Raw genomic sequence first — 19,225 nt, forward strand, 5'->3', positions numbered from 1 at the left:
AACATGCAAAAATTAACTAGAAAATCAAAGATTTATAGAGAATGATAAAAAGAAAATATACACATTTGATTGGATTAACGAACACATCAATTAAATATCCAAACTTTAAGGAATCTATATATGATTAGATAATACTAAACAAATAAGAAAGCTCGTCTAAATGTGTGTTTGTGTGATTGAAAGACTGAAACTCATCATCAATTCAAACGTGTGTATGATTGAAAATCTGATAGTTTAACATGATAGTCATGAAAAAGTGGCTCTGGATATTCTCTATCACATGCTTGATCACATAGCAATCCATTAAGAAACCAGAAACAACACACTAAAGCTTGATGAAGATGACGACAGCAGAACTCGGTGAATACGACAGCGGCAAGGCTCGATGAAGCCGACGGCGGCAAGGCTCGATGAAGCCGACGGCGGCAAAGCTTGATGAAGATGACGACGGAAAGGTTTGATGAAGACGACGACGGAAAGGTTCGATGAAGACGACGACGAAACTTGATGAAATCTCGACGGCGAAGCTTGATGGAGACGATGGATCTCGGCGAGCGAGAAAGAGGAAGATATGTTGAGGATAAGGTAAGGGTTAGTCTAGTCTTTTACACATTAATGAATGTGGCATTTATGAAAATGTCCTTTGATTGGTGGTAAAATTGAATAATGGTACCAAACAAAGTGTAAAAGTAAAATTTTCCCAAAATAATAAGTACTAGGCTAAGATATGCGCTTTGCGTTTTAAGATATGCGTTTTGCGCTTTAAGATATGCGCCTTGTGCGGCATAAACATTATATATAAAAATTATATTATGTATTATATGTTTTTTACATATTATGAAATAACAGATATATATTGAATAATTAAAAATTCAGTAACTATTACATATATAATTAAATTGGTGTGAACATATAAATTTTATTAATCCAAACAATATTTTTTTCCTATTTGATATGATATATAAATTTTAAATTTAAATGATATTAACGTATATAGCATATTTTTAATATTCTACTAAATGATGATTTTTACTCATATGTTTTTTGATCTTTTGTATATTTTGTAGCAAAAACTTTAAATTATTGATAACAAAATGTTCATTGTGGGATTAATAGTTTCAGTAATTTATTTTTTTAAATTAAGTTGTCAATGTTTGTTCAAAGCTTTTATCAAAAGAAATTGTTCAAAGTAAATTTTGAAATTAAAATATTTACATATTTATATGGTATATAATTTAGTTTAAAACGATATATATATATATTTAAATATTAATAATTAATTAGATTAGACTTTTTATTTATATTATTTTGTAATCAATTGTATCTTGTTATAACAAAAAAATTAAACCATGGATCACAAAATTTGAATACGAGACTTTTAACAATTTTAGTAATTTTTAGTCGTTTTAAAAAATTCAAAATATAATATATACAAAAAATCTAAATTTTTATTATATAATTAATATGGTTGTTTAATTTATTTTAATAGTTTAAAATTAAACAAATATGATAGAAGATACACTAATTTTTATCAAGTCTTTATTATTCAAAATCATTAATTGTCATATATACTTTAGACACATTAGGCAATTCTATAACTTTTATTTAAATAAATAATAAATAATATTAATAATGAATTTATGGTTAGTTTAATAAAAAATTTATTATATAATTAGATGGAAAACCTATTTCTCTAAAGATTCTATGAATTATCATGGTGATGACATGTGACTATAAAAAGAAGTTGTAATGCTTTTCAATTAATATATATGGTATTTTATTTATGGATAATCTCTAAACGATCATTATTTTAAACGATAGATAAGATATATTCCGTAAATGGATTACACGTTTTTATTTCATTATTTTAAAAGATAAATAAGTATCTTCTCTATTAAAAGATAAGTACCATTTTTATCTACTATTTAGAAGTCTACTAGGACCATTTCATTAATCATATAATATGACATAATAATTAATAGGAATATTAATAATAAATGAATTTTAACTATAGATTTGAATTTTATCTTCGGTTATAACAAAATCTGTTGAAAAAAATCTAACAAAATCCTACTAAATTTTTAAATAATTTTTATTAAATATTGCATTAATTAATTTCGTAATTAAGTAATATAATACTTTCATTTAAATCTTCTCAGTACCATTTTTATCTACTATTTAGAAGTCTACTAGGACTATTTCATTAATCATATAATATGATATAATTATTAATAGGAATATTAATAATAAATGAATTTTAACTATAGATTTGAATTTTATCTTCAGTTATAACAAAATCTAACAAAATCCTACTAAATTTTTAAATAATTTTTATTAAATATTGCATTAATTAATTTCGTAATTAAGTAATATAATACTTTTATTTAAATAAATTATCATCTACCACTAAAACGGGTTCAAATTTGTTAATCATGTCAGATTTTTTTTATACAAATGAAGCTATTAACATATGTTAAAAATTTATTTCTACAGCTATATATTTTCAAAAATCATATGTTGAAGAATATTTTTTATTTGATTATTTCAAATTATGAAAATTCGAAAACGTAATAAAAAATGTAAAATGTATAAAACAAAACCCTATATTAATAAAGTAATAAGAAACCTAAACAATAAAACTAAAGAGTTATAAAATACATAATATTAAGATATAAATTGTATATTTAAATTTATATAATAATATCAAAATTAAATATTTATAAAATGAAAATATAGCCGCACGGTGTGCGGGATAAACTCTAGTGTATCGGTTGAAAAAGATGTTTATCCGGGACCTGTATCCCCCATTCTGATTTAAGGTCCGGAATTTAGTTTCATGTGTTTGTTCACTAACCCACAGGTCACAGTTTGACTTTTGATCAAATAAACATACTTATCAAACTTCATTATTATAATAATATCTCCTTTCGGTATATGATAAAAGATAATGTCTACCATGGCCCGCAGGGCCGGCTCAGTTGGGGGGACAAGCGGTGCGATCGTCCCGGGCCCAAGTCCGTGTCCCTCCGTATAATAATAATTAAAGGGCCCAATTTTTTTATAAATCTATATTTTTATATATAAAAAATTTATAAATATAATAAATCAAAATAAAAACGGCCCAAAATTATTTGATATATATATAGTTTTTATTTTCATTAAAAATATATACAAAATATTACATATTAAATTTTAAATATTTTAAACATTATATGTATATAAAATTTAGAGGATAAATTTTTTTTTTTGCCCTAGGGCCCCTAAGAATGTTGAGCCGGCCTTGATGGCCCGCGTAGACAAAGTTTTGAAAACTTATTTGGTAAAGTCACGATGGATATTGATTTTAATATTATATATATATTGTGTAAAGTCTAGGGACAATTGGTATTAATCAAATCGAAAATTATTTTTGTTGATTTTGATGGATCACGTTCTAGTTTATCTGTGGCTAGCTACTAGAGATTTTATTTCTTCCATGGAGCTTAGGTATGATATGAAGGTTGCATTTGAAGCTAGTCTCAGAGGAACAAAAGTAAAGGCTCGCCTCGTGAAACTTGTGAAAGTCAATTGATCTGATGCAAGAGTCTTGTTTCACTTCTCCAATAGTGTAGTGTGTAGATGCGTCTTTCCTCGATCTCACCACTATAAGGTCGAGAAGCGGTACCCTTGTCTGAAATGGAGGCACAATCTATTTCTTCTCTGCACCAAAGAGAGGCAATGACACATGTCTGAGTAGATACACTGATACATAAAAGGTGTAAACGGAATCGCAGATAACCTAAGCTAACCTAAAAACCTAACTCAATCCCTGAGTTACGCGTTTCAGCCACGAGGAATCTCACAATACTCAAAAGCTGCAGGATCCATGATCCCTTCAACTTCTTTAACGACCGCGATATTACTACCAGCTTATAAAACTTGTCTCTGTTCTAGTAAACACACTTTCCATAGACGATAGTAATGGCATTGAGCAAAATGATGCTCCTAAGTCTCGTTTGATGGAGGGGTAGGATTTCAAAGGTTGAAATTCTTAGTAAGACTTATGATGACATCAATGCAATAGATAACTTCAACTTTTCTCCTTAATTATAATGATAACTCTTCCCCTTTTTCACCTCTTCTTATTTAAAATATGTCCCTTTGTTATTATCACAAACGTACATCAAATACCAGCAAACATAAACTTGAAGTAGTCTTGTAGGGAGCTTTACTTCTTTTACACATCGATTCAAATTAAAAACTTCAAACATAACTCGGCCGTAATATTATTCATACACGGATGAGTCGACACACACCAAGTCACCAACATATACCTCTTACCCAAACTCGGACACAGCTCATTATTTGTTGAAAGCTTCGAAGACACAAAGATGCACAAACTTAACAAACACACGAAGAGTAATCATCTATTATTCTGTCAAGAGATATTCATCGATATCTTTTGACACTTCAACACTTAACTGGAGGTGACTTTCAGGGTGATCAACTTCTTCGCTGACTTTCTCGTACTCAAGGTCCCAGTGCACAATACCACCAGGCCCTCCATGCTTAGGGGTCACCTGGATCGTGCTCACAAAACTCTTGTACATTTTCAACAGATCACTTTCTATAACCCTGAACGTGATCAGGTTCTTCTCCGGCTCCACCTCCTCGACCCTATCCTTACACACTATTGCCACTCCATCTGCATCAATTGTTAACTTTTTATTTATATAGGTTGTTAGGGCATTTACGAATCAACGTAATGTTATTTTTATAAGCATAAGACTCTCATCGACTTGTCAATCAAAATTTAATCTCTGTTTCGGCTCTAAGCCTTTCTGTTACTATTAGATTCACATTGCAATTGTACATTTACAAAAAAAATAGTTTAGATTTCGGTTTAGAATCCAATAGTTTTAATAAAATATTATAGAGATACAATGACTTGCCAATAACGTAGCTCCAGATGACCACTGAACCGACTTTTCCCCAGTCGCCTTCCTGTAGCTCACAGTTCTGGACCTTGTCTGGAGTTGCTTTGGGCAGATCGTGTACTCTTCCTGCCCACATGTGATGGAACTTTTCAGCAGAAACTTTTATCTCCACATCTGCCTCAAGCTTTCCCACCAAATTAGCCGCTTCTGCCATGATTTTTGCTTACTTAAATAAAAAGTTAGGACTTTTGGAAAGGAGTGAGTTATATTCATGTTTTATTTAGCCTCTATATGTAGAGGAAGAGTGAGCAACTGTCAAAGAATAATTTTTTTTTATAGTACACTACTAAAACATGTTTTTATTTTTAAAATAACATATAAGAAGAAAAATAGCAGTAGGGTTAGTAGTTAGGATTTAGTGTCTATAATTTAAAGTTTAAAGAATATAATTTAAAATAATATTATCTATTTTATTTTTAAATAATTATTTTCTAAATACTTTATAAGGTAAATCTTTAAAATATAATATTTTTATTTTTGGTAACTTTCTCAAATAGATATTTTTAAATTTCTATCACAAAAATAGTTTTAATGAGGAAAATGACTAAAATAAATTTCATTATTGAGGCAAAAGACATTTATACCTTAGATGTATAAATACAAATAAAAAAAAAATATAGTTTTAAATTATATGTTTTCAAATTCAAACTTATCTATAAACACATAAAAATTATTATTTTTAAAATTATTATTTTTAATTCAAAAATACTTTTTGAAACTGTTTTTAAAAATTTTTATTTTTATTTTTAAAAATTTTAAAGTTACTCCCAAAACTTCACCCTTAACTCTAAACTATAAGTATATATTAATTAATTCTAAAAGTATAAATGTATATTTTACTTTTTTAATTAAATATTTTTGATCATTAGAATCTTTGAAAATTATATTTGTGACAAAAAACCTTTTTAAGATTATCATAGAAAATTTCTCTTTTATTTTTCGAGTGGTCTTCCTATAACTCACAATTTTGGACAGAGTCAGATCGGTGAACCTGCTTTTGAAACATTCCAATGAAGCTTCCACTTGATTGGATCTCTTACCAAAATTATTTGTATATACATATGTGTATTAATATTATTACATAGTGTTAAATGTATATAAATAGTCTATATAATAATAAAATCTTAAATATATTTCATGTTATACAATATGAATAAGTCTAATAATAGATTTAATATAAATATATACTTTTATTTTAGTGAAACTTAATTTGATTTAAAGTAATAATTTGTCTTACTAAAACGAGCAAAAATATGTGTAATTTTAAATAAAATAAAATAAATAATTTTATTTTAAATAAGACTTTCAAAATTTGTACCGTCTCTAATAGCATCTCCAACACTATTCTATTTGTTACTCTAAAATAAAAAGAAATAGAGTACGGAATAAGAAATGTTTCAATCTAACTTCATATCTCATTTTATAATAGAGTTTACTTGATAAATAGAATAATTTATTTTTTATTTGTTCAATACTCTACCATAGAATACTCTACCATAGAATGATAAGATATGGAGTTTGGTTGAAGAAATTTTACTCTATTTTTTATTCTATTTTAAAAGAAAAAATAAAATTTTAAAGTAGCAAACATAAACATAATTAAAAAAATTATTGATATTCATCATATTTTTAGGTTATTGTACCAAATGTCCCTTTTATTATTAACAAACGTACATCAAATACTAGCAAACATAAACTTAAAAGTAGTCTTGTAGGCAGCTTTAATTACACGTCGATTCCAACTAAGAAACTTCAAACATAACTCGGCGTAATACATACACGCGTGAGTTGACACTTGACACACACCACACCATACACCTCATACCCAAAGTCGGACATTGCACATTATTCATTGCAACTATAAAGACTTAAAGACTCACACAACACACACGAAGAGTAACCGTCTACTCTTCTGCCAAGAGATATTCATCGATATCTTTTGAAATTTCAACAGCAAGCTGGAGGATAGTTTCAGGGTGACCAGCGTCTACGATTATTTTCTCGTACTCCATGTGCCATTTCACAACACTACCAGGCTCTCCAAGTTTAGGGATCACTTGGATTGTGGACACAAAACTCTTGAAATCTTTCATCATATCACCTTCTATAACCCTGAACTTGATCAGGTTCTTCTCGGGATCCACTGCCTCGACCCTCTTCTTGGTCATTGCTGCCTCTCCATCTGCACCAATTGTTAAACTTTTGCTTATATAGGGGGGGGGGGGGGGGGGGGGGGGGGGTGGGGGGTGGGGGGGGGGGCATACTCTGTTCGATTTTTCAATTAAGATTTGATATCTGTTTCTGTTCTAACCAGCTTTTGTTACTTAAACGGAAATTGTATATTTAAAAAACAGTTCAGATTTCGGTTTAAATTCAATGGTTAAAAATATATAATGTACATATAACTTACCATGAACGTAGTTCCAGATGACCACTGAACCGAGTTTGCCCCAGTCGCCTTCTAGCAACTCACAACTCTTGATCTTGCCTGGAGTTGCTTTAAGCCATTCGCCTTGTCTTCCTGCGAACATGTCATGGAACTTTCCAGCAGAAGCTTTGATCTCCACATCTGCCTCAAGCTTTCCCACCAAACTAGTCGCTTCCGCCATGATTTTTGCTTACTTTAGGAAAATGTTAGGATTTTTGGAGAGAAGTGAGTTATCTTTTGATTTCTTTAGCCTCTATTTGTAGAGGAATGAGTGAGCAAGTGTCCAAAAATTGAACGATATTTTGTTCATCAAATATAAGTTTTGATTGGTGACATGAGTTACATTTGATTAAATTTGAGTTAGAGCAGCTCCAACACAAGGTTAAAGAGAGTCTCTAAAAATTAAAAATAAAAAGTAAAAAAAATAAAGTAAAAGAATTTTTTTTTTAAAACGAATCGGTTCTAAAATTGGACTCAAAATATGTATAACCAAGATAGAAACAGAGTTACAAAATGGTTATACATTATTCTATTTGATACTAGGGTCGGTCCGCCCTACGGGCGGGATATTAGTTAATTTGATATTCACTAAATGTTCGAGTTGAAATTTGTTTTAAGATTCAAGAATTTGGTTATCTGTGTTGTCTTACTTATTAGTATGCGGTGGTATAATTGTTTTTCGATTATTCTTGCTTTGGTATTGTATCAAATTAACTAATTGTCCAACTCATAATTATAGATGTACAAATGTGGATTTGTGATAAAGTTTGATGACAATACTGTTTTTTTTTAATTCTTATTCATAGTGGAGTGTGCATGTGTCATAAAGAGGCCTATAACAACTTTTATGTTTTTATGTATGGATTTTAAATATATATTATTTTGTATAATGCATATTTGCTCTACAACATTTGCTTGTAGACTAAAAAAATTGTTTTCTATATTTTTAAAAGAGAAAATATTTATTCTAGAATATAACATGGACATATATATTGACTATATATAGAAGTTAGGTGTTATTTTAAAATGACATATGTATAGAGATTTTTTCAACCATTACTTCACTGGCACAAAACATTTATAACTGTAAATACCTTCTTTTAAAAGCAAAACTAATAAAAGCGTGTACAACAAATGTATTTTGATATATATTATATGCATCAAGTTATAAAGGTTGAAAACATTGCAAAACTGTTTGGAGCAAAGTTTTTAACTTCACGATCTTCATCTTGACGTCAGTTCAGTGTCGGCCCTGACCACAAGCAGAAGAAGCATGGACTTCCAGCTGACACGATAATAAGTATTTTCGCGGTTACATATTTATAAAAAGTGACTTTAGCCTAGTGGTTCTAAGAGAAATTACCAGTGCTAGAGGTGTTGGGTTCAATTACCCTTAACTGCATTCATTTATTTTGACCCTAAATATAAAATGGGAAACGTGTCACTCCCAGAACGCACGAATTGATGACGTGGCTTCACGGGAGAGAGGCGAACATTTTTTTATATATATAGATATTTTTTTTAAAGAATAATGTTTTTAATCGGTGGAACCAAAATATCCATATATAATTTTTTTTTTCATTTTTAGTGTGTAATTATTGTTTAGCCATAAAAGTTTAATTTTTAGAATCAGTTTATTAATGATGAAGACTAACAATTAATCTATAAAAACATTTAAAATATATTTAAATTGTTTTGTTAGAATAACCTATATTTAAATCCTCATTTTGAGAGTCATCCGCCATCAAAATAAAATTGGAGAATGATAACATATTTCAAAGCTGTAGCAAAATTAAATATAGGAATACTGAACAGCTATTGTAGAAGGACATATCATAACTCGAATTATGAATCGTAAACAATTTGTGACAAAATAAAAACGTGTTATTGTTACGTTAAAAACGGCATTCATTTATTGCTATCGTATTGGAATATTAGTAGCGTCAAAGAAAACCGCTATCGTAGAGAGGGGACCTATGATGGCTGCCGATGACATAGCAGATGAGAAAACGTTATGAAACCCCTATAATAGCGTTAATCATGAGCTAAGAATGTACATATTTCTTGTAGTGTTTGGTGAGTTGGAAAACAAAAAACATAACAAAATCGATATCATGATAATTTTTGTGGCCCCATGGTGATCATGGGCTGTCATAATAATTGACATGCAACGTTTTTCTAATGTTTATCCTGAAAAATATCTTCTGCGAAGAAACTACAATTTCAGGATGTCTTCTTTGGTTAAAATATTTTTTTACTCAGAATTTTCTGGACCTATGGAAAAGGTTAAACTAATTTAAAATCAGATATACAGTCTACGGATGGATTCTCTTTGTGGATATTCAAATAGATCTTAGACAATAGACCATATCTACATAGCTACATTATAGAATGTAGTGGGATAATTTCGAATCAAAATTGCTTATCAACCCAAACCATGCGTACCCTTCAACCACCATCATTTGATTTAGTTAAGATAGTCTACAAGAAAATAGAAGAAAGATAACCTCGTAAAAACAGAATAAACTTATTATCATTATCTCTTAACTGTGGTTTTTATTTTCGACTAAAAGACGGTTCTTAGATTTTAACTAAGAAAAGTTAAAAACCGTTTTTTAAATAAGAAATATAAAAAACGTTTCTTAGCCAAAAAAAATGTAAAAAAAATGTTAAATCATGAGTTAAGAACCCCAAATAAGAGACCGGACTTAATCATTCTCATAGAGCATAATTAATGGGGGGTCTTAGGGTGGAGTTCTTAGCGGAATATAAGAAACCGTCTCTTAAATATCTTATTTAAATGCCCGTTCTTAGTTTTTTTAGTTAAAACTTAAAAGTCAAGATATAATTTCTTATATTACACTAAGAATTTCACCATGAGAACCCTCCATTAATCATACTGTTAGAGACATGTATCATTTTGAAACTTAATAAAATAATACTAATATAGGTATTATTCATATTTGATTTTTTTTTTGGAACTCGTTTCATATTTGATTTAAAATCATAATTTTCTAAATAGACTTTTTAGTTTCTATTTCCAAAAAAGCGTACAAAAATCAAAGTGACCAAAACAAGTTTTACTAAAAATTTAAATGATAATTTTATCTTTATCCATAATGTTAATTAATTATTTAATAGATGTATAAAATAGAATTAATAAATATTAAAATATTAAAATTCAAAAATACTTTTTGATTTATTCTTAATTTTGTTCTAAATTTTTTTTTTCAAAACAATTTTTCTTTACAAATGTTTAGAAAAAATTTCATGAACGTGTATGATATCTTTATGAATTTGTTTTTTTCTCGAATTCAGAATCGCATTCATAAATGTGTAAATAAATTTCTTAAATTTGAATTGTATTTTATATTTAGGAATTTTTTCCTATATCATCCTCATGAATTTGGTTTATATGCATATTTTAAAAAATATTACTCCAATACACAAAATATCATCCTCATGAATTGTGGAACTCTGCCTATTCGCTATTTGGGAATGCCAATGACTACTAAATCTCTCACCAGCCACGACTATGAGCCTCTAATAACAAAATTCGAAGAAGAATGCTATGCTGGTCCAACAAATCTTTGTCCTTTGCAGGAAGAGTTCAGCTTATCCAGTGAGTCATCTCTAGCACAGTTAATTTTTGGAGCTCAGCTTCCATTTTGCCAGCAAAGTGTCTTAACACTATTGAGAGTATGTGCAGTGCATTCCTCTGACCAGATTCTCCTACTCAAAATCATAAGGCGAAAGTTAGATGGGAGGATTTATGTTATCCGAAAGATGAAGAAGGTCTAAGAGTGAGAAAGCTCAGAGAATCCGCCAGAGCCTTCGCCTTGAAGCTCATATGGCGCATGTTTACTTAGCATTCATCTTTGTCGGTCACCTGGGTAAGATATTCTGTTAAAGTACAACTCCTTTTGGGATGTGAGGGACGAGTCAAAGGGATTTTGGATATGGAGAAAATTACTAAAACTTAGAGATGTGGCGTACCACTTCCTCAAGATTGAAGTAAATGATGGCAAGAACTGTCACTTTTGGTTTGATGATTGGTCGGGGCAGGGTCGATTGATAGACATTACAGGAGCTGATGGTACTATTTTCCTTGGTGTGCAGAGGCATGCTAAGGTCTGTGATGCAGTAACAATGGATGGATGGAGTATAAGAGGACAACGAAGCAGGCGATTTCATGTTCTATATAACAGTATTATGGTGATTGAAGTCCCTCGTCCGAAGAATGGGAGTGATATAATATTATGGAGCACGGTGAGGACGATTATACAACGGCGTTTTCGGTCTCTAAGACTTGAGAGCAATTGAGATCAAGGTGGAGCAAAATGATAACAGTATTACCGTGATTGAAGTCCCTCGTCCGAAGAATGGGAGTGATATAATATTATGGAGGCACGGTGAAGACGATTATACAGCGGCGTTTTCGGTCTCTAAGATTTGAGAGCAATTGAAATCAAGGTGGAGCAAAATGGAATGGAGCAGAGTGGTATGGTTTCCACAAGGCGTCCCTCGTTTCCCCTTTATTCTTTGGCTTGCTGTTAATAACATGCTTTTAACGGGAGATAGAATGAGGCAATGGGGGATAACTCAAAGGTGTGAACTGTGTGGAAAAAGATAAGAGACCAGAGACCAGCTTTCCTTTGCTTGCCCCTACTTTTACACGGTTTAGGTGAGCGTTGCTTGTAGACTTGTAGGCAACAGTATTAACTTGGATTGGTGGTGAACATTACAGCGTTTGCAGAGAATGGGGAGAAATGGAGTAGACTCTTGCTTAGCAAGCCTATTGTTTCATATGGTAGTTTACAACATATGGTGGGAGAGAAATGGAAGAAGGTATCAACGAAACATAATTCAACGGAGCAACTACGCAGACTCATTGATAAAGCCATGAGGAACATGATTTGTTCTCTCAAGTATTGGTCTGATCACAAGCTGGGGGGTTATTGCAGCGATGGTATCAAATTACGATTTAGTTTCTGATTTTATACTTCATATTAAAAAAATCTTACATAGTAGGTGACTGATGTGTAAATAAAATTCTTTTTGATTGATCAATAAATTTGAAATTTCATGAAAAAAAATATTACTCATTATATACATCTTTCAAAATTTATAAATATGCTTTTAAATATATATTGTATCTTTATACAATTTAGATATCAAACTTACTAAGATTTTTTGAAACTTTTAGGAAAATGTTATATATATTTAATAATATCTTATTAAATAAACATATAACTCAAATTGGGTAAAATATTCATGAAGGTTTTCCTAAATACACATTTATGAAAGTTTTTCTAAATTTTATGAAGACATTAAACATATTTATCAATATCCTAATAAATTATAGAAAATATTATATTCATAAAAGTTGATCAAAGCTTAAATTCATGAAAATATGATACACATTCAGGAAGGTCTTTTTGATTTTAAATTCGCGAATGTTTTCTTAAACTTGAATTCAAGAATAAGTCTTCATAAATTTTTGTTAAAAAATCGTTTATAAAAAATCAGAAAATTTGAAAAAAAAAAATCAGAAAAATTGAAAATATATTTTCAGAAAACAAATTGTAAATAAAAGTTTCAATTTTTTAAAAAAATATTTATTTGTTTTATATATAGAGTGGAGGAATATATAATTGTCATTTAACTTTTTAATGAACTGTTTTGGTCATTTCAATCTTTGAGAGCTATTTGAGTGATGAAAACTTTTTTTATTATTCTATAATGTTTCTCAGTAATAAATTTAAAACTGTTTCCCTGCTGACTTAAAAATGTTTCCCTAGTAGATTTAAAAGTTCAAATCTTGGGCCGGATGTTTCTGGTTACTTCGCAATTTCAGTGTTGCCAAAAAGAATCAATTTCAGTGAGGCTGTAACAGAAAATAACGGGCTTTATTTTGTTGTTTTCGGCGAATGGGCTTTACTAAATTTTGGTATTGTTTTATTTCTCTTGTTTAAATAGAAACTCTATTACAATTCTATATACACTATTTTTGGGTACAATTCTATGTATACTAATTATAACTATAATGCTGGTGGCACAAAATAATTACAGAAATGGTACTAAAATAAATAAATTAAAATATTGACCTGAGCGTCCAAAGAATACTGTAATTTGACCGCAAAACCGATAAAAAGGTAGGGTGCTAAAATATAAATTTATTATAAACACAGGGAGCTGTTTTAGTTGCTTTTAACACATAAATTAAATGCCTCAAAAGAACATTATAAGCACAGCTCATGGACATTACCAAGAAACCCCAATTACAATTATTAGTACGTCAAAGTTCATTATTATGAAATTAGTTATGTTTTGAAAGAAAAAGAAAATATAAAAAAAAATGAAGAAGAAACAGTAAAAAGAAGAGGGTGCTTTCGAAGACTCTTCCCTCGAATAAACGCAAAGAAGTGACAGCCGTTATTAATACCGCCTGTCGTACTTTCTTCCACAGACCTAACCACACACACGACACTCTCTCTCTCTCTCTTTGCTTACGACTTCCGAGACAAATAGAGAATTCTTGTAAAAGCTTTTACCTTTTAGAGGAAAGAACAGTGCAGATCTTAGAAGGGTCCGAAGACCCACCACGAAAATAAACCAAGTATAACCAAGTCAAAGTCTTATTTTTACCCACAAGACAAAAAGTTAAATTCCACAAACCCTTTTTATTCCATCTTCTCTCTTCTGTCTTTGCTTTGGAAGAAGTCTCCAGCTTCATTTGACTTCAACTGTTCCAGGTTATTTGTTTGTCTTCATGTTCGTCTGTTTTGTGGCTTCTCTGAGATGACTCACGTGTTGGTACGAAGAGAGAGACACGGAAGCAAAAGTAAAAGATGGGACATGACCATCAAATATTTCTTCTTCTTCTTCTTAGTTGTCATGTTTCAGATATGCTTGTCCTCATCATCAGCTTCTGTTGATTCTCGTCGTCACTTCGTCTCGTCGACGCCGAGAAAGACTCTGGTGTATGCAACGGCGCCGTTTCGTGGGGATTTTCATATAGAAGATAACATTTATGGAGACGACAAGAGAGTAGTTCACACCGGTCCCAATCCTCTCCACAACTAACTTTTACGTGTTGCTATTATTATCCATTACCCTCCACACCCACCCTACGAAGGCTACAAGCAAGACGCAAACGTGAAACGCTAATCGCGATGCAGAGGTACCCTTAGTGTAAAATCAAGAATGTCATAGATTTTGTAAGGTAGAATCCTCTTTTTGTATCTCATGGAGCATATAAACATTTTAGCTTTTTGTGTAGGGCTTAGTTCGGGTATGTGGAACTATATAATGTTAGTATTAAGAGTTTAAACTTTAAAGGTTACTCACCACTTATTCCTTAAATTTCATTTTCCGTTGAAATGTTAGTAAAATATGGTGTTTTTCGTTTGTTTTCTTCATATAAAGGAGATTAAATTATCTTATGATCTACATATATAAAGAAAAAACAATTGAATTGGTTAAGTACTAACCAGCGGGTATAATGTTGCTGTGTTTAATATAATCATCATAACACAATAAGTGTGTTATTCTTCATTTGGCGTTTTTAGCTCTTTAAGTCTCGTATTAATTTTCCACATCTGCCTTCATAAATCCTTTTTTATTCAACATACACCTACCCCCTAGCGAGCAAATGAGTTAGTATGAATAATTATCTCTTATACTAGTATTACTATTACCAATACTTGTACAGTGATTAGATCAATCAACTGCTCATCATGACTATTCGTTAGCACTATTATGTTCAACTAGAAAACTCAACGATACATATGTATATCAAAGTAGTTTTTTTTTGTGTGGAAAATGTTGAATTTGAAATCTTCATACCAACCATTTACAAACTAGGTCTCGAGGAACATTGCCACCATAGAACGTGATACTAAGGAACAAAAACTGGACCTATCCAACGGTTCAAATGGGATAGTATAATTGGATTGTGGTCATTATTCTTTTGATATCAACTAAAGTTTCAACCATATATATATAAAATGTTCGTACAGATTAAATGTGATTTTACTACCTACGCTGATTAAAAAGAAAGGAAAAAGAAGCGAAACCTCTTCCAGAAATGTTCACGTTCAGTGAAAAAAGAATGTGAAAAAAAATTAATACATGATCAAAGAAATAGTTTATGACTTTATTCATAGCATCCATAATTTCTCTCTGACTAGATTCTATTTGAACTATTTTAAAATTTTGTCGTATCATTCATTAGTATTATCTAGCATTTTCTTTTACAGGTTTAACATTTATGTCTAGTAAATGGAGAAAATAACGGGATTGAATGACACCAGGGTAATATCAATTAATATGTATAAATCATACGTATGGAGAAGAGAAATGGTCAGGCCATGGCTGTGAGTCTGTGACACTGTCCATCTTCTTAATTGCTTTCTGCATCTTTTCTTTACCGTTCCCCTCTTCATACGCAGTCACGTCAATAAATGTTCATAGTCGTTTTTTTTTCTTCTAGATTTAGCACCGCTAGATCAATCTCATAAGTCATACTAAGTGTTTAAAACTCCTTGCCAAACAAAACTTTGCAAAGTCCACAACAGTAAATCACTCAGGCTGAAGTCCAAGACCAAGTAGCCTACACACAACTATAACGATCTTCTTTAACATTTTACCAAAAAAAAAAAAACTATAACAAGGATTTAGGCCAAAAAAGTCATTCTATATATGAAACGCATGCAATGATTAAGATAAAAAAAAAATCAAATGTCATCTCAAGAAAAGGGCAAGACAAAATCGGTTAAAGAGTATCAGAAAGAAATAACACATCGTGAGCCGACATAATGAAGATTGAAAACATGACGGAAACTTGAATTTTTAAGACCGGGTTTGTTTTGTCAACCAACGGAGACCCAATAACGTTAGAAACTCATAGGGAATTGTGTAAACGAGATTAAAATATTTTGTTACATTTAATTCTTGACTATAAACACACTCGTATAAATGTATTATCGAGACAGATAACGGAACGGTCTTAATTACGACGCTACCTTTATAGAAGTCCCAAAGATTCTCTAGCGTAAGTATCGGTCAAAGATATTCGTTCATAAATGTCCCATTCATTATACCTAAGTAGGAGTAATTAATTTCATAAGAATGTGTGTTCTTGTTAATTTTGGCACACAAGTAGCTAGGTCCCCAGCTCTTTTGCTTAATTGGGTAATAGATATAGATACTAATTTTTTTGGTAAATATACTAATTAATTTCATCCGGCATCAGTGGCGGAGCTATGCCCATTTTGGGTGGAGCAGTTGCCCCTTCACGATATTTGAAAATTTTTCATGTAATTGTGTACCATTTTTTTATAATGTCCCTGTTGATATTCAAAATTGTACACTGATATTTAAATTTTGCCTTCGATAAAAATAATTTATAGATTCGCCACTGTCTGGTATAGTCTAATTTTCTTTTATCACAGTACTATCAAATTTCATCCGGTATAGTATAATTTTTTTTTGTACTTTTGTAGATAAGTTGGAAAGTTTTTTTTTTGAATACTAAATATATTATGCTATTACAAACTTTGAAAAATATTACAGACGATTTTACAACCGATAATTTTACATATATTATTCACGCATGACTGCATCACCTGTGTCACCCTATTAGATATACTAGAGCCTTCCCCGGGCTATGCCCGGGTTATTTCCATATATTTAGTTAAATTTAATTTACTTTGTAATTTGTATCTATATATATATTTCTATACTTAGACTGATTACGCTATATACTATAAGAACTCACACTATAATTGGTAAACCTTATTAATATTAGTAATGTCCGAATCCTTTAATCACATAACGTGCATATATATATATTATAGATTTGTTAATTTATATGAGCCACCAAATTTCTAATCCCAAACCAGAAATAATCTATGGTACTGTTCTTTACATCCGTGCATATGCTTTTTGTTCCTGTTGTCAACGTTTTCGTTTTCTTTGCTTAGAAAAAAAAGAGGAAAGAAAGAAGTTTGGATGATAATTAATGACACGTTTTTTGCCTTTTGCTTATAAAATATAGCTTTTGGTGTGGAATATTTATGTTGTTCATACTTTATTATGATGAAATTACAATATTTAGCTTGGTCAGTTTATAGAAAACTAATATTTGTACTGTTTCTCTTTTCTGGTATGTATGTTTTCTCTACAGTTAGCAATCTAAGTCACTTTTGAAAATGCATTGATTTATAATATGTTGTTAAATGTTTCATTTCTTATGCATATCACCAATTTTTAAAATCTTTCAACATCACAATATTGTATCTGTGAGATAGATAAATTAAGGTATTTAATTTGCAAGAATATTTTCTTCAAAACTTTTAAATGATGTTAGTTTGCCATATGTACGACTTGCTTATTATTATTTTTTTAAGATGCAAAGAATATGCGCGCTACAACAAAAATATTATTTCAACTTGGCATAACTATCATCAGAACTAACACTAATCCATATTTCCATGTTAATATCTTAATCTCCTTCTTTTTTTGGCTCAACCTTCATACTTTTCATTAACCCAATAGTTTACACATTATCACCCTCCACTAAGACATTCAACCAACTTGGCAATAGAATACAATATAGGGGAATTATTCTAAAAAAAGAGAGATCTTCCTTTGCAATTTTTTTCTGCCACTCTATTTCCTTCTCTAGCTTGAAAGACTACCATGTGATCTCCTATCTTTAAGTGCACGAGTTGAATATCTTGGGTATGGGGGTTTAGAGCAGGCCTTGGTTCATCTTCCTGCAAATCATACCAAAGATGGATTGAATCTGTCTCACCAGGATCATACCAAATCATATGTATGATATACTACAAAAAAAATTATAATATATCACATAAATAGTATCACAAAAAAAATGATATATTAAATCTTTGTTAAGTAAGTGAAGATCAATTAAAAGAAATATTGTATTTTTATATACGTGTAAAAATATGCAGTTTACTTAGGGCTGTTCAATATGGTAAAACTGAACCGTGCCGAACCGAACCGAACCGAACCGAAATAGACAATATGGTTTGGTTTTGGTATATACCATATAAACCGAATGGATATAATTTTATAAAAACCGTAGGATTTGGATATGGTTTGGTATATAACCGATTAAACCGAATAAACCGAACAAACCGATTAAAAGTAGAAACATGTAAATATGTATCTATTTTATAACAATACATGAAAATTTATTTGTTAAATAAGTTAAATTTGTGTTAATAACTATTACCATAATTTTATAGTAATAAACAACTTTAATTTGTAAAACACTTGAACTATAACTAAATAACAATACATCGCAATTCAGACATCTTATTTTCTAAGTCTTTTTTTGATATTTTTGCTTTATTTTAGTCTTCACTAAATTAATATGAAGATTATAATTTGATGGACAATAATTAATGGAAAATTTTCAATTGAAAAAGTATGACTTTAATAAACACTAAATATGGAAGAGTGGAAAAACTTTTCTTTCATGTTTCTGTTTTGTTTCATATTTTCATTTTCAAAATTTCAAGCTTTGATTTTAGTTATAGATTTGATTATTTTATTTGATGGTAGAAGCATTTTTACTTTTTTGTTCATTTATTTGAACATGTAATATATTTTTAATAAATGACGGTGTTGACAATATGACTCTAAAATTAATATAATATGATCTCAAACAAAATAATTATGTTTTTTGGCATAAAACCGAATAAACCGAAAACTGACGGTATATAAACCGAACCGAACCGAAGTAAATATGGATTTAGAATGGTAGTTATATTTTACTAACCGAAATACC

At 30.2% G+C, this 19,225-nt stretch overlaps 3 protein-coding genes across 3 annotated transcripts; 1 reads left to right on the plus strand and 2 right to left on the minus strand.

The window, feature by feature from the left end:
* Positions 1 to 4,227: 4,227 nt before the first annotated feature.
* LOC106405448 (MLP-like protein 31) lies at positions 4,228 to 5,333 on the minus strand. The gene is made up of 2 exons (XM_048736144.1): positions 4,932 to 5,333; positions 4,228 to 4,684 (listed from the first exon to the last, which is right to left on the minus strand). Exons 1-2 carry the CDS (start codon positions 5,128 to 5,130, stop codon positions 4,410 to 4,412), a joined length of 474 nt encoding a protein of 157 aa, XP_048592101.1. The 5' UTR covers positions 5,131 to 5,333; the 3' UTR covers positions 4,228 to 4,409.
* A 1,239-nt stretch (positions 5,334 to 6,572) lies between these two features.
* On the minus strand, positions 6,573 to 7,733 carry LOC125576334 (MLP-like protein 31). Its single transcript, XM_048736143.1, has 2 exons — positions 7,387 to 7,733; positions 6,573 to 7,158 (listed from the first exon to the last, which is right to left on the minus strand). The coding sequence occupies exons 1-2, from the start codon at positions 7,583 to 7,585 to the stop codon at positions 6,881 to 6,883; spliced, it is 477 nt and encodes a 158-aa protein (XP_048592100.1). The 5' UTR covers positions 7,586 to 7,733; the 3' UTR covers positions 6,573 to 6,880.
* Positions 7,734 to 13,229: 5,496 nt separating this feature from the next.
* On the plus strand, positions 13,230 to 17,883 carry LOC125576335 (CLAVATA3/ESR (CLE)-related protein 17-like). Its single transcript, XM_048736145.1, has one exon. The coding sequence runs from the start codon at positions 14,206 to 14,208 to the stop codon at positions 14,488 to 14,490; it is 285 nt and encodes a 94-aa protein (XP_048592102.1). The 5' UTR covers positions 13,230 to 14,205; the 3' UTR covers positions 14,491 to 17,883.
* Positions 17,884 to 19,225: the final 1,342 nt, after the last annotated feature.

Source organism: Brassica napus, chromosome A7 (genome assembly GCF_020379485.1).
Source record: "Brassica napus cultivar Da-Ae chromosome A7, Da-Ae, whole genome shotgun sequence".
In the NCBI taxonomy this organism is placed as follows: domain Eukaryota; kingdom Viridiplantae; phylum Streptophyta; class Magnoliopsida; order Brassicales; family Brassicaceae; genus Brassica; species Brassica napus.